We start from the raw sequence: 23,409 nt of genomic DNA, 5'->3' as shown, positions 1-23,409 counted from the left end.
ATAGTCTACTATGCTGGGAATGACAACTTGAAGAGGAGTGGTGTTGCATTCATCATCAAAAAGAACATTTCAAAATCTATCCTGAAGTACAACACTGTCAGTGATAGGATAATATCCATACGCCTACAAGGAAGACCAGTTAATATGACTGTTATTCAAATTTACAAACCAACCACTAAGGCCAAAGATGAAGAAATTGAAGGTTTTTTTTTTATCAGCTTCTGCAGTCTGAAATTGATCAAACATGCAATCAGGATGCATTGATAGTTACTGGTGATTGGAATGCAAAAGTTGGAAGTGAAAAAGGATCAGTAGTTGGAAAATATGGCCTTGGTGATAGAAACAGTGCTGGAGATCGAATGATAGAATTTTGCAAGACCAACGACTTCTTCATTGCAAATACATTTTTTCACCAACAGAAATGGCAACTGTACACCTGGAACGTGCCAGATGGAATACACAGGAATCAAATTGACTACATGTGTGGAAAGAGATGATGGAAAAGCTCAACATCATCAGTCAGAACAAGGCCAGGGATCAACTGTGGAACAGACCATCAATTGCTCCTGTGCAAGTTCAAGCTGAAACTGAAAAGAATCAAAGCAAGTCCACGAGAGCCAAAGTATGACCTTGAGTATATACCACCTGAATTTAGAGACCATCTCAAGAATAGATTTGATGCGTTGAACACTAATGACCAAAGACCAGATGAGTTGTGGAATGACATCAAGGACATCATCCATGAAGAAAGCAAGAGGTCATTGAAAAGACAGGAAAGAAAGAAAAGGCCAAGATGGATGTCAGAGGAGACTCTGAAACTTACTCTTGAGCATCGAGCAGCTAAAGCAAAAGGAAGAAATGATGAAGTAAAAGAACTGAACAGAAGATTTCAAAGGGTGGCTCAAGAAGACAAAGTATAGTATTACAATGACATGTGCAAAGAGCTGGAGATAGAAAATCAAAAGGGAAGACCATGCTTGGCATTTCTCAAGTGGAAAGAACTGAAGAAAAAATTGAAGCCTTGAGTTGCAATAGTGAGGGATTCTATGGGGAAAATATTAAGTGACACAGGAAGTATCAAAAGAAGTGGAAGAAATACACAGAGTCATTACACTAAAAAGAATTAGTGTTCAACCATTTCAAGAGGTGGCATATGATCAGGAACCGATGGTACTGAAGGAAGAATTCCAAGCTGTTCTGAAGGCATTGGTGAAAAAGAAGGCTCCAGGAATGGATGGAATATCAATTGAGATGTTTCAACAAACAGATGCAGTGCTGGAGGTGCTTACTTGTCTATGCCGAGAAATATGGAAGACTGCTTCCTAGCCAACTGACTGGAAGAGATCCATATTTATGCCTATTCCCAAGCAAGGTGATCCAACTGAATGTGCAAATTATAGAACAATATTTTATCATTAATATCACATGCAAGCAAAATTTTGCTGAAGATCATTCAAAAACAGCTGCAGCAGTATATTGACAGGGAACTGCCAGAAGTTCAGGCCAGTTTCAGAAGAGGACGTGGAACCAGGGATATCATTGCTGATGTCAGATGGATCCTGGCTGAAAGCAGGGAATATCAGAAGGATTTTTACTTATGTTTTATTGACTGTGCAAAGGTATTTGACTGTGTGGATTGTAATAAATTATGGATAACATTATGAAGAATGAGAATTCTAGAACACCTAATTGTGCTCCTGAGGAACCTTTACATAAATCATGAGGCAGTTGTTTGGACAGAACAAGGAGGCACTGAGTGGTTTAAAGTCAGGAAAGATGTGCCTCAGGGTTGTATCCTTTCACCATACCTATTCAGTCTCAACCTTGTGTTCCCTATTACCAGCTTTCCTGTCTGCTCCTGCCTTCTAGTCCTTGCCCCTGGGCTGGTGTACCCCTTCAGTCTCGTTTTGTTTTATGGGCCTGTCCAATCTTCGGCTGAAGGGTGAACCTCAGGACTGACTTCAATACTGGGCTGAAAAGGTGTCCAGGGGCCATACTCTCAAGGTTTCTCCAGTCTCTGTCAGGCCAGCAAGTTTGGTCTTTCTTTTTGAGTTAGAGTTTTGTTCTACATTTTTCTCCAGCTCTGTCCAGGACCCTCTATTGTGATCCATGTCACAGCAGTCAGTGGTGATAGCTGGGCACCGTCTAGTTGTTCTGGACTCAGTCTGGTAGAGGCCGTGGTGGATATGGTCAGTTAGTCCTTTGGTCTAATCTTTCTCTTGTATCTTTAGTTTTCTTCATTATTCCTTTCCCCTGAAGGGGCGAGACCAGTGGAGTATCCTAGATGGCTGCTCACAGGCTTTGAAGACCCCAGGTGCTACGCACCAAAGTAGAATGTAGAACATTTTCCTATGTTATGCCAGTTGAGCTAGATGTTCCCAGAGACCACGGACCTCACAGCTCTCAGTCCAGCAACCCTGTTCTTCAGGGAGTTTGGACGTGTCTATGGAGCTTCCATGACCTTTCCTTATACAAGTTGTGCTGGCTTCCCCAGTATTGTGTACTGTCTTACCCTTCACCAAAGTTCCCACTAATCTACTGTCTATTTAGTGCTTTGCCGTCCCAACCTCTCCCCTGCCTCGTAAGCATCAAAGATTGTTTCCTTTTGTGTGTAAACCTTTTCATGAGTTTGTACAGTAGTAGTCTCATACAATATTTGTCCTTTTGTGATTGACTTATTTCACTCAGCATAATGTCCTCCAGATTTATCCATATTATCAGATGCTTCACAGATTCATCATTGTTCTTTATTGTTGCGTCATACTCCATTGTGTGTATGTACCACAGTTTGTCCATTCATCTGTTGATGGGCATCTAGCCTTTTCCATTTTTTTTTGCTATTGTGAACAATGCTGCAATGAACATGGATGTGCATATGTCTATTCATGTGACGACTCTTATTTCACTGGGATTGCTGGACCATATGGTATTTCTTTTATTAGCTTTCTAAGGAAGTGCCATATCGTTTTTCAAAATGCATGTATCATTTTTCAATCCCACCAGCAGTGCATAAGAGTTCAGATCTTCCTGAAACCCCTCCAACATTTGTTTTTTCCTATATTTTGGTTCATGCCAGTAATGCTGGGGTGAGATGGTATCTCACTTTAGTTTTGATTTGCATTTCTCTAATGGCCGGTGATCACAAGGGTTTCCTCCTGTGTCTCCTGGCCACTTGAATGTCTTCTTTGGTGAAGTGTCTGTTCATTTCCATTGCCCATTTTTACATTGGATTATTTGTCTTTTTGTTGTGGAGGTATTGGATTTTCTTGTAGATTTTAGAGATTAGACCTTTGCCTGATTTGTAAGAGCAAAAAGTTTTTTCCCAGTCTGTAGATTCTCTTTTTTCTCATTTGGTGAAGTCTTCTGATGAACGTAAGTGTTTAATTTTTACAAGATCCCAGTTACCTAGCTTATCTTCTGGAGTTTGTGTGTTGTTGGTTCTGGTTTATATCCTGTTAATGCCTGTGTTAGGACCTCTAGTGTTTTTCTTCTATGAACTTCATAGTTTTTGGCTTTATATTTAGGTCTTTGATCCATTTTGAATTAGTTTTTGTACATGGTGTGAGGTATGGGTTCTGTTTCATTTTTTTTCCACATAGACATCCAGTTTTGCCAGCACCATTTGTTAAAAAGACTGTCTTTTCTGCATTGATGGACTTTGGGCCCTTGTTAAAGATCCGGTGGCCATAGGTGGATGAATTTATATCTGGATTCTCAATTCTGTTCCACCGGTCAGTGTGTCTTTTGCTGTACAAGTACCAGGCTGTTTTGACTACCGTAGCTGTATAGTAGATTCTGAGGTCAGGTAGTGTGAGTCCACCTACTGTCTTCTTCTTTACTTATCCAGAGCTTCTTTCCTTTCCATATAAAATTAATGATAAGTTTTTCCATTTCTTTAAGGATTTGCATCGGGCTTGCATTGTATTTGTAAATCATTTTGGGTAGAATTGTCATTTTCACAATGTTGAGTCTACCTATCCATGTGCATGGTATGTTTTTCCATTTATGCAGATCTCTTTTGGTTTCTTGTAGTAGTGTTTTGTAGTTTTCTTTGTATAGGTCCTTTCCATCCCTGGTTAGATTTATTCGTAAGTATTTTATTTTTTGAGGGGCTATTATAAATGGTATTGTTTTTGTGATTTTCTTTTCATCGTTCTATTTATTGGTATATAAGAATCCAACTGATTTTTTTATGTTTATCTTGTATCATGCTACTCTACTGAATATTTCTATTAGTTCCAGTAGTTTTCTCGTGGAGGCTTTTGGGTTTTCTATGTACAGTATCATATCATCCACAAATAGGGACAGTTTTACTTCTTCATTACTGATTTGGATGCCCTTTATTTATTTTTCTTGCCTTTCTGCTCTAGGTAGGACTTTCAGCACAATGTTAAATAGGAGTGGTGATAAAGGGTATCCTTGTCTTGTTCCTGTTCTCCAGGAGAATGTTTTCAGCCTCTCTCCATTAAGAATGATGTTGGCATTGGTTTTGCATAGATGCCCATCATTATATTGAGAAATTTCCCTTGTATATCTATTTTAAACCTGTTGCCATTGAGTCAATTCTGACTCATAGTGATCCTGTAGGACAGAGTAGAACTACCCCTTAGAGCTTCCAAGGAGTGCCTGGTGGATTTGAACTGCTGATCTTTTGTTTAGGAGCCGAAGCACTTAAGCACTATGCCACCAGAGTTTCCATACCTATTTTATTGAGAGTTTTTATCAGGAATGGGTGTTGAACTTTGTTGAATGCCTTTTCTGCATCAATTGAGGTGATCGTGTGATTCTTTTCTTTCCTTTTTTTTATGTGGTGGATTACATTGATTGATTTTAATGTTAAACCATCCTTGCATACCTGGTATGAATCCCACTTGGTTGTGGTGTATTATTTTTTTGATATGATGCTGAATTCTGTTGGCTAGAATTTTGTTGAAAATATTTGCATCTATATTCATGAGAGAGATTGGTAATTTTCTTTTTTTGTTGTGTCTTTACCTGGTTTCAGTATCAAGGTTATGTTGGCATCATAGAATGAATTTGGAAATATTCCTTTTTTATGTTATGAAATAGTTTGAGTATTAGTTGTGTAAGGTCTTCTCTGAATGTTTGGTAGAATTCTCCAGTGAAGCCATCTAGGCCAGGGCTTTTTTTTTGTTAGGAGTTTTTTTTTTTTTTTTTTAAATTACCTTTTCAATTTCTTCTCTTGTTACAGGTATGATCAGATTTTCAACATCATTTTGTATTAGTTTGTGTAGGTAGTGCGTTTCTAGAAATTTGTCTAGTTCCTCTATGTTTTCAAATTTGTTGGAGTATAGTTTTTCATAATACTCTGTCATGATCGTTTTTATTTCAGTTGGGTCTGTTTTAATGTCTCCCATTTCATTTCTTATTTGGGTTATTTGTGCTCTCTCCTGTTTTTCTTTTGTCAGTTCAGTCAGCGGTTTGTTGATCTTTTCGATCCTTTCAAAGAACCAACTCTTGGGTTTGTTGATTCTTTCTATTGCTTTTCTCTTCTCTATTTCATTTATTTCTGCTCTGATTTTTATTACTTCCTTTCTTCTGGTGGCTGTGGGCTTCTTTTTCTGTTCACTTTCAATTTGTTCAAGATGTGTAGCTAATGTTTTGATTTTTTCCATTTCGTCATTTTTGATGTGAGCATGTATTGCTATAAATTGACTTCTGAAGACTGCCTTTGCTGTGTCCCAAAGGTTTTTTTGTATGTTGTGTTTTCATTATTGTTTGATTCTAGGAATTTTTGATTCCATCTCTGGTTTCTTCTGTTACCCAGTGGTTTTTAAGCAAGGCATCATTCAGTTCCATGTAATTGATTTTTTGTCCTTGTTCTTCCTGTTGTTAATTTCCACTTGGATGGCACTGTGGTCAGAGAAGATACTTTGTATTATCTCAGTGCTTTGGATTTTGTTGAGGGTTGCTCTGTGGTGTAAGATGTGATCTATTCTGGAGAATGTTCCATGTGCTTTGGAAAAGAATGTGTACTTCGCAGCTGTTGGGTGGAGTGTTCTATATATGTCTACGAGGTCAAGTTGGGTGATTGTACCCTTTAGCTCTTCTGTATCTTTGTTGAGTTTCTTTCTAGATGTTCTGCCCTTTACTGAGAGTGATGTGCTGAAGCCTTCTACTATTATTGTGGAACTGTCAATTTCTGTTTTCAGTGCTGTTAGAGTTTGTTTTATGTATTTTGGAGCCCTGTCATTGGGTGTGTAGATGTTTATTTATGGTTAAGTCTTCATGACGGATCGTCCCTTTAATCATTGTATAGTGCCTTTCCTTGTCTTTGATGGTCGATTTTGTTTTAAAATCTATTTTATCTGAGATTAGTATTGACATTCCTGCTCTTTTTTGGTAGTCATTTGCTGGATATATATTTTTTCCATCCTTTGATTTTTAATAAATTTACATCTTTTTTCCTAAGGTGTATCTCTTGTAGATAGCAGATTGATGGATCCTGTTTTTTAATCCATTCTTTGTCTCCTTATGGGTGCATTTAGGCCATTTACATTCAGTGTAATTATTGTTAGGTGTGAGTTTATTGCTGTCATTTTGTAGCGGTTTTTTATGTGGTGCTGACATTTTCTTTGCTCTTCTTACTCTCCTGTGCTGAATTCCTTTTGTTTGTAGGTTTCTTTTGTTTTCGTAGATTTTGTTTTTATTGAGACTTTGTTTTTCTTCTTTATTTTGATGAGTAGATTTGTTAATTTTATTTGTGGTTACCTTGAAATTTATCCTTATCTTTTTAGATTTGAACCAGTATATTATTACCTGGTATTGCCTTGCCTTCCTTTCCATTAGATAGTTCTATACCTGCACTGTTTTTCCCTCTTTTATTTTTCTGCTGTTGTTGTCATTTACTGATTAACCTCTCTGGTTCCCTGTTGTAATTCTTTTGGTTTTGGATAGTCCTTGAGAGTTCATTTCCTAGGTTGGTGTCTGGTGGTACAATCTTGTGTCCCAGATTCAGGTTGTGGTCTCATGTTGTTTGTTCTCAGACTGAAGGACTCCCTTTAATAATTCTTGTAAGCTTGGTTTAGTTCTTACATATTCTCTTAATTTCTGCTCACCTGAAAATGTTCTAATTTTACCACCATATTTGAATGAGAGTTTTGCAGGATATACTATTCTTGGTTGGCAGTTTTTTTCCTTCAAGGTTTTATGTATGCCATCCCATTGTCTTCTTGACTGCATGGTTTTTGCTTTATAATCAGAGTTTAGCCTTACTGTTTCTCCTCTGTATGTGACCTTTTGTTTTTCTTGAGCTGCTCTCAGGACTTTTTCTTTGTCTCTGGTTTTAGCAAGTGTGATTATGATATTCCTTTGTGATTTTCTTTTGGGGTCTATCCTATATGGGATTCATTGAGCTTCTTGGATATCAGCTTTGCATCTTTCATGACATTAGGGAACTTTTCTGTCAGCAGTTCTTTAATGATCCTCTCTGTGTTTTCTGTTTTCTCCCTCTGTTCTGGAATGCTGATCGCTCACAAATTTTTGCTTTTGATTGTATCTGACATAATTCTCAGGGTTTCTTCATTTTCCTTCATTCTTTTTTTTTTTTTTTTGAATTTTTCCTCAAACAGAGTTATATCCAAGTATTTGTCTTCAGTTTCGCTGACCCTGTCTTCCATCATTTCAAACCTGCTCCTCAGCCCTTCTATGACACTGTCCATTTGGGAAATCGTGATGTTTATCTTTTAGATTTCTAATTGTTGTTTTTGTATGATTTCTAGTTGTGAGTTTGTTTTGGCATTTTGCTCTTGTATTGTTTTCCAAAATTTTTCCATTTTTTGGTCTGCATTTTCCATGAATTTGTCTACGTTTTCCATGAATTTGTCAATTTTTTCCTCATTTTTATCAGTTTTTTGCTTCAACTCTTGGATATCTCTAAATAAATAATAAAAAAAAATATAAGCGGTCTGAATTCCCTGTCAGGTAGTTTTAGTGCCTTTTGTTCTACCGGAAAGTCATCTGATGTTTTATTTTGGATGCCTACTGGAACCATCCTGTCCTGTTTTCTTTTTATGTTTTGATATTGTCTGCTGTCTTCAGGGCATTCAATAGGTATTTTCTTTGTTTATTGATTGTAGATCTGTTTGTTCCATCCTGCTTTTTTGTTTTATTTTGTTATTTCTGAGCAGGCTGGCTGTGTGTTCTTTTTTGTTTTCTCATCTGTGGTTATGATACTTTTCACCTCCTTGTTTAATGGTCAGGGCTAGTAACTGAGATATGTTGCAGCAGAGCAGGTCCAGCTGAAGGGGAGGGGCTGGGAAGCGTTGTTGTGCTATGCACTAGTGCCTGTCAGTTTGTTGTACTGTGGGGGCTTGCATGTTGCTGTGATGCTGGAAGCTATGCCACTGGTAATCAGATACCAGCAGGGTCACCCACGGAGGACAGGTTTCAGCTGAGCTTCCAGACTAAGACAGACTCGGAAGAAGGACCCGGCAGTCTACTTCTGAAAAGCATTAGCCAGTGAAAATGTTATGAATAGCAGCAGAACATTGCCTGGTATAGTGCTGGAAGATGAGCCCCCCAGGTTGGAAAGCACTCAAACAATGACTGGGGAAGAGCTGCCTCCTCAAAGTAGAGTTGACTTTAATGACGTAGATGGAGTAGAGCTTTCGGGATCTTCGTTCGCTGATGTGGCACGACTCAAAATGAGAAGAAACAGCTGCAAACATCCATTAATAATTGGAACCTGGAATGTATGAAGTATGAATCTAGGAAAATTGGAAATTGTAAAAAATATAATGGAACACAGAAACATCGATATCCTAGGCATTAGTGAGCTGAAATGGACTGGTATTGGCCATTTTGAATTGGATAATCATATAGTCTACTATGCCAGGAACGACAACTTGAAGAGGAATGGTGTTGCATTCATTGTCAAAAAGAACGTTTCAAGATCTATCCCGAAGTACAACGTTGTCAGTGATGGGATAATATCCATACGCGTACAAGGAAGACCAGATAATATGACTGTTATTCAAATTTATGCACCAACCACTAAGGCCAAAGATGAAGAAATTGAAGGTTTTTTTTTTTTTTTTTTTATCAGCTTCTGCAGTCTGAAATTGATCAAGCATGCAATCAAGATGCATTGATAGTTACTGGTGATTGGAATGCAAAAGTTGGAAGTGAAGAAGGATCAGTAGTTGGAAAATATGGCCTTGGTGATAGAAACAATGCCGGAGATTGAAAGATAGGATTTTGCAAGACCAACGACGTCTTCATTGCAAATACCTTCTTTCACCAACATAAACAGTGACTATACACGTGGCTCTCGCCAGATGGAACACAAAGAAATCAAATTGACTACATCTGTGGGCAGAGACGATGGAAAAGCTCAATATAATCAGTCAGAACAAGGCCAGGGGCCGACTGTGGAACAGACCATCAATTGCTCATATGCAAGTTCAAGCTGAAACTGAAGAAAATCAGAGCAAGTTCACGAGAGCCAAAATATGAACTTGAGTACATCCACCTGAATTTAGAGACCATCTGAAGAATAGATTTGACACATTGAACACTAGTGACCGAAGACCAGACGAGTTGTGGAATGACATCAAGGACATCATCCATGAAGAAATCAAGAGGTCATTGAAAAGACAGGAAAGAAAGAAAAAACCAAGAAGGATGTCAGAGGAGACTCTAAAACTTACTCTTGAGCATCGAGCAGCTAAAGCAAAAGGAAGAATTAATGAAGCAAAAGAACTGAACAGAAGATTTCAAAGGGCATCTCAAGAAGTCAAAGTAAAGTATAATGACATGTGCAAAGAGCTGGAGATGGAAAACCAAAAGGGAAGAACATGCTCAGCATTTCTCAATCTGAAAGAACTGAAGAAAAATTCAAGCCTCGAGTTGCAATAGTGAAGGATTCTATGCGCAAAATATTAAACAATGCAGGAAGCATCAAAAGAAGATGGAAGGAATACACAGAGTCATTATACCAAAAAGAATTAGTTGATGTTCAACTGTTTCAAGAGGTGGCATGTGATCAGGAACCGATGGTACTGAAGGAAGAAGCCCAAGCTGCTCGGAAGGCACTGGCAAAAAACAAACCAAAAAACCCACTGCTGTTGAGTCGATTCTGACTCACAGCGACCCTATAGGATAGAGTAGAACTGCCCCGTACAGTTTCCAAGGAGTGCCTGGTGTATTTGAACTGCCAACCTTTTGGTTAGCAGCCGTAGGACTTAACCACTATGCCACCAGGGATGGAATTGATGGAATATTGAGATGTTTCAACAAACAGATGCAGCACTGGAGGTGCTCACTCATATGTGCCAAGAAATATGGAAGACAGCTTCCTGGCCAACTGACCGGAAGAGATCCATATTTATGCCTATTCCCAAGAAAGGTGATCCAATCGAATGTGGAAATTATAGAATAATATCATTAATATCACACGCAAGCAAAATTTTGCTGAAGATCTTTCAAAAGTGGCTGTAGTAGTATATTGACAGGGAACTGCCAGAAATTCAGGCCAGTTTCAGAAGAGGATGTGGAACCAGGGATATCATTGCTGATGTCAGATGAATCCTGGCTGAAAGCAGAGAATACGAGAGGGATGTTGACCTGTGTTTTATTAACTACACAAAGGCGTTTAACTGTGTGGATCTTAAGAAATTATGGATAACACTGCGAAGAATGGGAATTCCAGAACACTTAATTGTGCTCATGAGGAACCTTTACATAGATCAAGAGACAGTTGTTCGGACAGAACCAACCAGGGGATACTGATTAGTTTAAAGTCAGGAAAGGTGTGCGTCAGGGTTTATCCTTTCACCATACCTATTCAATCTGTATGCTGGGCAAATAATACGAGAAGGTGGTCTGTATGAAGGAGAACGGAGCGTCAGGATTGGAGGAAGACTCATTAACAACCTGTGCTATGCAGATGACACAACCTTGCTTGCTGAAAGTGGAGAGGACTTGAAGCACTTACTAAGGAAGATCAAAGACCACAGCCTTCAGTATGGATTGCACCTCAACATAAAGAAAACAAAAATCTTCACAACTGGACCAATGACCAATATCATGATAAACGGACGGAGAAAAGATTGAAGTTGTCAAGGATTTCATTTTACTTGGATCCACAATCAACACCCATGGAAGCAGCAGTCAAGAAATCAAAAGATGCATTTCATTGGGGAAACCTGCTGCAAAGGACCTCTTTAAAGTGTTGAAGAGCAAAGAGGTCACCTTGAAGACTAAGGTGCACCTGACCCGAGCCATGGTATTTTCAATCGCATCATATGCGTGTGAAGTCTGGACAATGAATAAGGAAGACCGAAGAAGAATTGACTCCTTTGAATTGTGGTGTTGGCGAAGAATATTGAATATACAATGGACTGCCAAAAGAATGAACAAATCTGTCTTAGAAGTACAACCAGAATGCTCCTCAGAAGCAAGGATGGCGAGACTGCATCTTACATACTTTGGACATGTTGTCAGGAGGAATCAGTCCCTGGAGAAGGACATCATGCTTGGCAGATTACAGGGTTAGTGGAAAAGAGGAAGACCATCAATGAGGTGGATTGACATAGTGGCTGCAATAATGAGCTCAAGCATAGCAACGATTGTAAGGATGGTTCAGGACCGGGCAGTTTTTCGTTCTGTTGTGCATAGGGTCGCTATGAGTTGGAACCAACTCGACGGCACCTAACAACAACAACAACAACAACAACAACAACTTGTGCTGACAGGGCATGGCAGGAATCAGTGCTGGGCCAGCTCCGGTAGGCCGTGCCTGTGCCGCTCGATTGTGTGATGTTCTGCGATGGTGCAGGTAGGCAGGAAAGAGGGGGGAGGTTGTGATGTGTGGAGCTAGTATGGTTATGGGAAAGAGGAGATAGAGGGGAGAGAAACAGGAGGCAAAGATAAAGAGTGCTAAGGGAGCTTGTCATTGGAGTGGAGAGATGAGAAACCAATAAATGGAGAAAAACAAAAAGAAAAAGGGATAAAGAAAAAAATAGTAACTCAATAAAAATTTGGAGTAATAGAAAGGAAAAGGCCCGAGGGGTCTCACTGGTGTAGCTATGAGACTGGGGAAGTGGCTCCCAGTCTGCCCAGTATATCCTGGCTAGAGGGGGTATAGATGTCATGCAGCACCAGGTATTCAGGAGACAGGAAAAGAAGGTATGGTATAGAGAGGTGAACTGAGAAATGAAGAAATACAGAAGGAAAAAAAGATAAAAAAAAAAGAGAGAAAAGAGAGAGAGAGGGAGAGGGAGAGGGAGAGGGAGGGAGGGAGAGAGAGAAGGAGGGAGAGAGAGAGGGAGGGAGAGGTGGGGAGAGAGGGAGGGAAGGAGAGAGAGAGGGAGGGGGAGGGGGAGGGAGAGGGAAGAGAGGGAGAGGGAAGAGAGGGAGAGGGAGGGGGAGGGAGAGGGGGAGGGAGAAGGAGAGAGGGGGAGGGAGAAGGAGAGAGGGGGAGGGAGAGGGAGAGAGAGGGGGAGGGAGAGGGAGGGGGAGGGGGAGGGAGAGGGAGAGAGAGAGGGAGGGAGGGAGAGAGGGAGGGATAGAGAGAGAGAGAGAGAAAGAAAGAAAGATGCTCCTAGAGATCCCACCAATGCAGCTGCAGAGACTGGGGAAGTGTCTTCGAAGCCATGCAGTGCAGCTGGGTAGAAGGGCCTCCTAAGCTGCAAAAAGAAAAACAAAGAAAAAAACAGAGGAAAACAATACAAAGCAAAAAAAAAAAAAAAAGCCACAAGGATCCCATGAGCATGGTGTTGTGGGCTATGTGAATGGTTTCCCAGGTGAGTGGCACTTCACCGCCTTTGAGGAAGAAGCAAAGATGGCACACGGAGCCAGATGTTTACGAGAAAAGAGTGGGAGGTTGTTGGAGGCACGGAAGTAACCAAAAGAAATGGAAAAAAGCAGCATCAGCAACAGAAAAATGACACTCAGGGAGCCAGCCAGTGTGGGCAGGGTGAATCCAAGTGGCCGAGGGCCGAAGCAATTGCCTTCTGGCTAAGAGACTGTGGCCTGCGGGAAGCAGAGGAGACCTAGGGGTCGGGGGAGGAAGGGTTGGGGTTACTGAGTGCTCTGTCTCCTGCTGGGAACTTCCCGGAGCTGCTTTCCAGTACTCCTTGTCTGCCGATTTCCAGTGTGGCCGGCCGATTTCGAGTGTGGCTGGGGCGAACTAAAGCCACACAAGCACTGCACTTCCTGGCAGGCTGAGCTACCACTGCCAGCCAGGAAGCGTGGAGTTAGAGCAGTGGGGAGCGGATGGAGTGTGGGAAAGGGTGTATCCCTGGCTATCGGTTCTGTCTCGTGCTGAGAGCGCCGTGAAGGTGCTTTCCTGTGCTCCCTGTCCACTGATCTCCACAGGATTCCGAGATGGCTAATCCACGCTGTGTTAGCCCATAGGGGCCCTCTGCACGTACCTCTTCTTGCTCTCTGTTCTCTGTCAGTTTCTTATTCCATTCAGTGCCTGGCTGAGTTCTTTATCTCTTCATTTGACAGTTTGTGTTCCAGGATTGGTTTTTGTCTCCGTTTTACTTAGGTTTTTGGGCCTTCGATGTGGAGGAATGGCATGGTGCTTCTCTCTATGGCACCATGTTGGCTGGAAGTCAATATCCTGTTTCTTACCAAACTTTCATTTACTAATTTTAGCAATCATTGATTACTCTTGCCTGATCAGTTATTACTATGATGGCCACCAAATGGTGGTTTTCTAATTCTGTCAGACCTTTTGCATTTATTAGTTGGGATTCTGCTCTAAGGAAGCATTTTTCATTTTCCTTCATTTGTTTATATCAGTATCGACTTAGAGATTCTTATTTTATTCTGTGGATTATAATCTATTACCATTATTATTTTTAATTTTGATACTCAAATTGTTCCAGATGTGGGCAGTGGGGGCCTCCTCAGACAGTGTCCTGTGTCCATCTGACCTGTCACTTCCTTAGTTTCCGGCACCGCATGATATTCCAGGTTCATATTGTCCTTTTTCTCCTCAGCTCTAGAGTCAGCCATTTCTTTAAGGATCTCTCATTTCTGGGTACTAGGTATGCTCATTGCTGCTGGGATGTTCATGTGTCTAGGCTTCTCTGTAGAAACAATGCTTTGCTTTTGTGTGAAGAACTTTGAAATTTTGAGATGCCTAATTGGGGAGATTCATTTGGGGGAGATTTCAGAATTAAAATTAAGCACTCCATTCAGAAATTAAACTGGGAGTTTTTCTTCTACAGTCCTGATAGCCATTAAACCTGTTGCTATTGAGTTGATTTCAACTCATAGCAACCCTATGGGGCAGGGTAGAACTGCCCCATAGGGTTTCCAAGGAGTGGCTGGTGATTTCAAACTGCCAATCTTTTGGTTAGCAACTGAGTTCTTAGTCACTGTGCCACCAGGGCTCCCGATAACTATTAAAACCAACAAACCAAATCCATCACCATCAAGTTGATTCCTACTCATATAGACCCTATGGAACAAAGTACAACTGTCCCATAGGATTTCCAAGGAGCAGCTGGTAGATTTGAACTGCAGACCTTCTGGTTAACAGCCCTATCTCTTAACCATTACACCACCAGCGTTCCTGGTAATGTCTAACCCACTGCCGTCAACTTGATTCTGATTCATAGTGACCGTATAAGACAGAGTAGAACTGCCCTGTATAGTTTCCAAGGAGTACTTAGTGCATTCAAACTGCCAGCCTTTTGGTTAGCAGCCATAGCGCTTAACCACTGTGCCAGCAGGGTTTCCTGATAATCTCTAGGCTTCTGTTAAAGTTGCTGTTTGAAAAACAAGGCTCAATCGTATTTGTTATATTAAGAGTGTTCCTGTAGCTAGCCTTAGAAAAAGCTTCATCGAGTTGTTAAATTAGAGCCTTATCAGTAAACATAAAGAGCCCTAGTGCTGTAGTGATTAAGAGCTACAGCTGCTACCCGAAAGTCAGCAGTTCTAATCCACCAGCTGTTCCCTGGTAAGCCTTATAGGGCAGTTCTACTCTGTCCTAGAGGGTTGCTATGGGTTGGAATCAACTCAATGGTAATGGTTTTTTGGCTTTATAGATAAACACCTTGTTTTAACTACCTTAAAGAAGTTTGTCAGCAAGCGCCTAGACACTATCTCATCTCTCAGCTAAATAAGCAGAATTTATTTACACTTTCCTAACTAAAGGTCATTTCTGTATCCAAAGATTTTAATTAAGTTGGCCCAGCTGCAATTATATCACTAACTTCCTTGTCACTAAACTTTCATGTCAAAATCGTATATACTTTTCATTTAAGAAATATTGCATTAGTTAAAATGTATCAAGTATGAGAGATTTGTGTTAGACTAGGAACAGATGTAAAGAAAGTTTCACAGATAATTGCCACCCTGGTAAATTTCACCTCCTTTCCTGCCATTGCTTTGATATGAAGTTGTTATCTGTACCCACTCTGCTTCTTAAATACCTCTGTGTTTTGCTTATAATGCAGCCAAGCTGAATGCATGCTCTTCTGAGGTTCATTCCTTCAATAAACATGGAATTGGAGTGCTGGTCCAGCGACTGCACAAAGGCACTTCTAACAGTATTCTGCAAATCACTTGATAACAATTTCTAGAAACTCTTCCTTGTTCTTTTTTCCATAGTTTCCTAGCACAGCCAGTCCCTGGATTTCGAATGAATTCCATTCCTAAATCTATCTTTAAGTGGAATTTGTACCTAAATCATAACAGTTAGGTACAGTGGTATCTAATCCGCAGGCCCGCCATGCAGAGCGGAGCTCCAGTGCTTGAGGCACTGGACAGTGGGGCTGGCCCTTTCCGAGGTCCAAGGGAGGTGGGTGTATGTGACTCTCTGCTCATTGCTTGGGGCCGCGGCTGGGTGGACTCTGTCGCAGCAGACGCCAGCCGCCAGCAGGCACCTGCACACGTGGGAGAAACAGGGCTGGTCCTGGGAACCTGGGCCCCCAAACACCAAGTCATTTTTTTCCTGATAGGCTTCATGGGGCTTGGTTGGTAACTACAGGTTGTTACGTAAATTGGACATTCATAACCCCGGGGACTGCCTGTACTTCATTTTGTAAATATACCATAACTTACTCAAATATTCTTCTATATAAGAGCACTTAGGTTGTTTCCAATATTTTACAATAATAAACAATTCTGCAATGCATATGTTTTTCATATTATTGGAGGTATATCTTCAGGGTAAGTTCTTTGATTTAGCATTGCTGGGTCAAAATAAATGCATATGTGTATTAATTAGATATTGCCAAATTCTCCTCTAAAAATGTCGTAGCAATTTGCAATCCCAACAGCAATGTACGAAGCAGCCTGTTTCTGCGGAACCTCACCAACAGAATGTGTTGTCATATTTTTAAATTTCACCAATCTGACAGTATATCAGTATAATTTTAATTTGGGTTTCTATAGTTATAAGTAGAAACCCTAGTGGCATAGTGGTTAGGAGCTACGGATGCTAACTAAAAGTCAGCAGTTCAAATCCAACAGCTGCTCCTTGGAAACCCTATGGGGCAGTTCTACTCTGCCCTATAGGGTCGCTATGAGTCGGAATCGACTCGACGGCACTGGGTTTGGTTTGGTTTGGGTCTGGAATAACTTAGGGCATATGTGGGCTATCTGGAGTTTCCTGCTTGGATAGAATTCCCTTGTGAAAATATCTGGGCTTGATGCCTATCTGTAGGGTGGTTCTTTGACAACTTTGTCTATTTTTTAAGCTGTGTTTTCCTAGGAAATGCTCCATTTACTCTAGGATTTCTGTTGTGGTCATCCAGTAGTCCCAGGATAAACCCCCACCCAAAAATTTGGCTCTCATGTTGAGACTGATGTTGCCACACACACACCAAGAGGCTCTGACGAGATTTGTTACTGACATCACGAGGCTTTCTGGGGAGAGCAGGGTGGGCCTCCCAAGCTGGTCCAAAAATGGCATCAAAGAGCCAGGAAAGGAGATTGGCTTGGGCTTTTTATGGTGGCTGAAGGAACTGAAGAAAAATTTTAAGCCTCCAGTTGAAATATTGAAAGATTTTATAGGGAACATATTGAATGATGCAGGAAGCATCAAAAGAAGATGGAGGGAATACACAGAGTCACCGTACCAAAAAGAATTAGTTGACTTTCAACCATTTCAGGAGGTAAAATATGATAATTTTTATGAGGTCCTATTTATTATTTTGTCTTTTGCTGTTTTTGCTTTTATTATTATTCTAGATAATCCATTGTTAAAAGGTGGGCCTGACAGTGTTGTCCCTGCTTTTTCTTCTAAAATTTTATGGTTTCAGTTTGCACATATTTGGGCCCCCAACCCATTTTGAATTTGGTTTTGTGTATGATGGGAGGCATGGCTTGGCTATATTCTTGTGTTGTTTAGGATGCTAATATATTGTTCTGGGGCTTTCAAGGAAGTGTCAGAAGGTTTTGCTTTTATTTTTTAGGAAGAATTAATGACAGCTAGTTTTTAGTATATGAAATATATGTGTGTATATCTTATGAATTCTCTGTTAAATGATATTCTGAAATATTCTGCTCTTGTTTTCAGATTGCTGAAGCTGAAAGAGATGTTTAACTCTAAATTTGGATCCATTCCCAAGTTTTATGTTCGAGCTCCAGGAAGAGTCAACATAATAGGTATTTCAAAAGTTCCTTCTTTTAATTTTCTTCTTTTTTTATGATCTGGATTTATGTTAATGTATTTCTTTCTTAATTTTTCCCGGGAGCACTAGAAAAGTAGAATATTTCACACATTTGTACTAATAGCAAGATGTGCTTTTTGCATAAAGAACACATTTTTATCATTCCCAATTCATGTTATTAATGTTAATTTTGTTCAATCATTTTTTTTAATCTATAAATTTGTTGCAGTCTGGATGTTAATATTATTTTTCTAGGAAATGAAAATCTTTATGTGTGCTGAAGGATAAATTTTTAGAATGTGGTGAGTAATTTTGATGATTTTAGGTTAGAAGTACACTTTGTGTTGGAAGTACATCAAGAAATCACAACTTCTTTGCTTTTAATGTGTGATTCAGATTTTGGGGTCTTCTAGATCTGTTTATCTTTTCTTCTGTTTCTTTTGTGAAGTACTTTGATTTTTGCTATCATTTGGTAGCAAATAGCACAACCTTTTAGAAAACTTGTGTATTATCTTTTCATTGTGTCCATATATAAAATAATTAATATAGCTGAAATTGGATTGCATATAATTTTTAATCTGCTTTTTCATTTAATACATCATAAATATTTTCCAAGTTTCTTCATAGTATTCATGATTACTATTTTAATATCTTCATAATAGTTTAATGAGTTGATATTCTATAATTTACTTAACAGTTTCCTTTCATTATACATGAAGTTATTTCCAGTTTTTGGCTATTATAGGCAATAATTTTTTTCCTATGATTATAGGGTTTATTACGGAAGTAAGAGGTTACAATTCAGGCTCAGGAATGCTCAGGATACAATTCTTCTATCTGAGCAGCCTCTTCTCAGCTGTGCCTGTAGGCCCGCCTCTCTGTGGCCCATTGGACCCTGCCTTGGTTGGGTACACTTTTGGCCCCTCAGCCTCTGCCTTGCTTGGGCAAGTGTTACAAAGCTTTTTTAGCTCTGCTGCTAAGTGCCCAGAGGCACCCCACTCCACTAGTAAGCCCTGGCCCGAAGGCATTCAGCTCCAGCTCCTTGGCAAACCTAGCTCCACCAAGTGCTTGGAGGCACCCTACTCTGACAACAAGCCTTCTGCCTGAAGGCGCTCAGCTTTCTCACTCCGTGGGCCCAGGAAGCCCATCACGCTGTCTCCTACCTCTGCTGCTGCTGTTTCTGTGCCACCATATCTTGCCGTCTTTGATGTTACAGCTCTTACTTGGTCTCCTGGTTCCCGGAGCTTTTCAGTGCGGGGTTCCCAGGTCCAAAGGTTGCGCTCCAGTCCTGGATCCTGCTGGTGGTGAGATCCTCCCCGCCTGCCTCTGGGATGGCTCATTTTAAGCCTACCAGGATGTTAGAACTGACCAGTGCCTTTATTGAGATTCCATATACCTTATTTACATAGTCCCAGTCAATCATTGTGTGTGAATCACAAAGACCATGGCTAGAAGGGCTGTATCAAGCAATTCATTGCACTGCAGTCCACTCGCAGCTCTTCTAGCCATTGGCCTTTTTTCACTTGAAGGATTAACTTCTCCCGCCCAATCATTTCACCAGTCCAAAACAATTGTTGTTAACAACTAGTCCTTCAATAGGGCAAAAGAGTAAGGGTGAAGTTAATCAGGTACCAGCCATTTCCATCTGCTGCTGGTGTTCATCTGATCTGGTCAGGTTCTCCAAAAGCCATCTCGGCTTCACCCTTCCTGATGTCTGATAAAATTTAACTGAGAGAAGATTATACCCGTTCCCTGAGCCTTGTGAAGTGTCAGTATAGCAAAAGATTCAAGGACTTTGGGTTGGACCACTGTACTCGAGTCCAGCAGTGCCTTCCCCTTAGTCTACTCTTTGACAATTACTTCTACAATTACAGTTTTTTACAATCACATCGCAGCCAATAAACGAGAGACCAAGGTGGGAGAGTGGAAAGGTGCCTTTATTTCATTGCACAAGGAAGGGCACAGTTGGGACTGCTGCTGCCAAGACTGCTCAGCAGTGTGAGAGGGAAGGTTATTTATTTTTTTTGAAATAATTTTTATTGTGCTTTAAGTGAAAGTTTACAAATCAAGTCAGTCTATCACATATAAGCTTATATACACCTTACTACATACTCCCATTTACTCTACGCCTAATGAGTCAGCCTGCTCCCTCCTTCCAGTCTCTCCTTTCGTGACTGTTTTGTCGGTTTCTAACCCTCTCTACCCTCCCATCTCCCCTCCAGACAGGAGATGCCAATACAGTCTCAGGTGTCCACCTGATACAAGTAGCTCACTCTTCATCAGCATCTCTCTCCAACCCATTGTCCAGTCCCTTCGATGTCTGATGAGTAGTCTTTGGGAATGGTTCCTGTCCTGGGCCAACAGAAGGTTTGGGGACCATGACCACCGGGATTCTTCTAGTCTCAGTCAGACCATTAAATCTGGTCTTTTTATGAGAATTTGGGGTCTGCATCCCACTGTTCTCCTGCTCCCTCAGGAGTTCTCTGTTGTGCTCCCTGTCAGGGCAGTCATCAGTTGTGGCCGGACACCATCTAGTTCTTCTGGTCTCAGGATGATGTAAGTCTCTAGTTCATGTGGCCCTTTCTGTCTTAGGCTCATAGTTATTGTGTGACCTTGGTGTTCTTCATTCTGCTTTGCTTCAGGTGGGTTAAGACCAATTGATGCATCTTAGATGGCCACTTGTTAGCATTTAAGACCCCAGACGCCACAGTTCAAAGTGGGATGCAGAATGTTTTCATAATAGAGTTTATTATGCCAATTGACTTAGAAGTCCCCTTAAGCCATAGTCCCCAAAGCCCCGCCCTTGCTCCACTGACCTTCGAAGCATTCAGTTTATCCCGGAAACTTCTTTGCTTTTGGTCCAGTCCAGTTGAGCTGACCTTCCCTGTATTGAGTATTGTCCTTCCCTTTACCTAAAGTAGTTCTTATCTACTAACTAATCAGTAAATAACCCTCTCCCACCCTCCCTCCCTCCCCCCCTCTTAACCACAAAAGAATGTGTTCTTCTCAGTTTATACTATTTCTCAAGAACTTATAATAGTGGTCTTATACAGTATTTGTCCTTTTGCATCTGACTATTTTCACTCAGCATAATGCCTTCCAGGTTCCTCCATGTTATGAAATGTTTCACAGATTCGTCACTGTTCTTTAACGATGCGTAGTATTCCATTGTGTGAATATACCATAATTTATTTAACCATTCATCTATTGATGGACACCTTGGTTGCTTACAGCTTTTTGCTATTGTAAACAGTGCTGCAATAAACATGGGTGTGCATATAACTGTTCATGTAAAGGCTCTTGTTTCTCTAGGGTATATTCCGAGGAGTGGGATTTCTGGGTTGTATGGTAGTTCTCTTTCTAACTTTTTAAGAAAACGCCAGATAAATTTCCAAAGTGGTTATACCATTTTACATTCCCACCAGCAGTGTATAAGAGTTCCAATCTCTCCGCAGCCCCTCCAACATTTATTATTTTGTGTCTTTTGGATTAATGCCAGCCTTGTTGGAGTGAGATGGAATCTCATCGTAGCTTTAATTTACATTTCTCTAATGGCTAAAAAAATATATATATATATATTTTTAATGGCTAATGATCGAGAGTATTTTCTCATGTGTCTGTTAGCCGCCTGAATATCTTCTTTAGTGAAGTGCATGTTCATATCCTTTGCCCACTTTTTGATTGGGTTGTTTGTCTTTTTGTGGTTGAGTTTTAACGGAATCATATAGATTTTAGAGATCAGGCGCTGGTCAGCGATGTCATAGCTGAAAATTTTTTCCCAATCTGTAGGTGGTCTTTTTACTCTTTTGGTGAAGTCTTTAGATGAGCATAGGTGTTTGATTTTTAGGAGCTCCCAGTTATCTGGTTTCTCTTCGTCATTTTTGGTAATGTTTTGTATTCTGTTTATGCCTTGTATTAGGGCTCCCAGGGTTGTCCCTATTTTTTCTTCCATGATCTTTATCGTTTTAGTCTTTATGTTTAGGTCTTTGATCCACTTGGAGTTAGTTTTTGTGCATGGTGTGAGGTATGGTTCCTGTTTCATTTTTTTGCAAATGGATATCCAGTTATGCCAGCGCCATTTGTTAAAAAGACTATCTTTTCCCCAATTAACTGACACTGGGCCTTTGTCAAATATCAGCTGCTCATATGTGGATGGATTTATATCTGGGTTCTCAATTCTGTTCCATTGGTCTATGTGCCTGTTGTTGTACCAGTACCAGGATGTTTTGACTGCTGTGGCTGTATAATATGTTCTAAAATCAGGTAGAGTGAGGCCTCCCACTTTCTTCTTTTTTTTCAGTAATGCTTTACTTATCCGGGGCTTCTTTACCTTCCATACGAAGTTGATGATTTGTTTCTCCGTTACTTTAAAAACTGTCACTGGAGTTTGGATAGGAAGTGCATTGTATGTATAGATGGCTTTTGGTAGAATAGACATTTTTACTATGTTAAGTCTTCCTATCCATGAATAAGGTATGTTTTTCCACTTATGTAGGTCCCTTTTAGTTTCTTGCACTAGTACTTTGTAATTTTCTTTGTATAGGTCTTTTACATCTTTGGTAAGATTTATTCCTAAGTATTTTATCTTCTTGGGGGCTACTGTGAATGGTATTGATTTGGTGATTTCCTCTTCGATGCTCTTTTTGTTGATGTAGAGGAATCCAAGTGATTTTTGTATGTTTATCTCATAACCTGAGACTCTGCCAAACTCTTCTATTAGTTTCAGTAGTTTTCTGGAGGATTCCTTAGGGTTTTCTGTGTATAAGATCATATCATCTGCAAATAGAGATACTTTTACTTCTTCCTTGCCAATCTGGATGCCCTTTATTTCTTTGTCTAGCCTAATTGCTCTGGCTAGAACCTCTAGCACAATGTTGAATAAGAGTGGTGATAAAGGGCATCCTTGTCTGGTTCCCGTTCTCAAGGGAAATGCTTTCAGGCTCTCTCCGTTTAGAATGATGTTGGCTGTTGGCCTTGTATAGATGCCCTTTATTATGTTGAGGAATTTTCCTTCAATTCCTATTTTGGTGAGAGTTTTTATCAAAAATGGGTGTTGGACTTTGTCAAATGCCTTTTCTGCATCAATTGATAAGATCATGTGGTTTTTGTGTTTTGTTTTATTTATATGGTGGATTACATTAATGGTTTTTCTAATACTAAACCAGCCTTGCATAAAAAAAAAGTGGTGGATTATTTTTTTGATATGTTGTTGAATTCTATGGGCTAGAATTTTGTGGAGGATTTTTGCATCTATGTTCATGAGGGTTATAGGTCTGTAATTTTCTTTTTTTGTGATATCTTTACCTGGTTTTGGTATCAGGGATATGGTGGCTTCATAGAATGAGTTAGGTAGTATTCCATCCTTTTCTATGCTTTGAAATACCTTTAGTAGTAGTGGTGTTAACTCTTCTCTGAAAGTTTGGTAGAACTCTGCAGTGAAGCTGTCCAGGCCAGGGCTTTTTTTTTGTTGGGAGTTTTTCGATTACCTTTTCAATCTCTTTTTTTGTTATGGGTCTATTTAGTTGTTCAACTTCTGAATGTGTTAGTTTAGGTAGGTAGTGTTTTTCTAGGAATTCATCCATTTTTTTAGGTTTGCAAATTTGTTAGAGTACAATTTTTTGTAATAATCTGATATGATTCTTTTAATTTCATTTGGGTCTGTTGTGATATGGCCCATCTTGTCTCTTATTCGGGTTAGTTGTTTCCTTTCCTGTATTTCTTTAGTAATTCTGGCCAATAGTTTATCAATTTTGTTAATTTTTTCAGAGAACCAGCTTTTGGCTTTGTTAATTCTTTCAATTGTTTTTCTGTT

General features: G+C 40.1%; 1 protein-coding gene across 4 annotated transcripts in view; it reads left to right on the top strand.

Annotated features, from left to right (window-relative positions):
• Positions 1 to 23,409, top strand: part of GALK2 (galactokinase 2) — a 276,880-nt gene that overhangs the window by 62,519 nt on the left and 190,952 nt on the right. For all 4 annotated transcript variants that reach the window (XM_049897715.1, XM_049897716.1, XM_049897714.1 and 1 more), the window contains exon 2: positions 17,504 to 17,592. In XM_049897715.1, coding sequence (XP_049753672.1) covers positions 17,504 to 17,592 — 89 coding nt within the window. The remainder of the gene's footprint in view (positions 1 to 17,503; positions 17,593 to 23,409) is intronic.

This window comes from Elephas maximus, chromosome 10 (genome assembly GCF_024166365.1).
Source record: "Elephas maximus indicus isolate mEleMax1 chromosome 10, mEleMax1 primary haplotype, whole genome shotgun sequence".
In the NCBI taxonomy this organism is placed as follows: domain Eukaryota; kingdom Metazoa; phylum Chordata; class Mammalia; order Proboscidea; family Elephantidae; genus Elephas; species Elephas maximus.
Note: the sequence above shows the minus strand (reverse complement) of the source record. Positions and strands in the feature narration are given on the sequence as shown.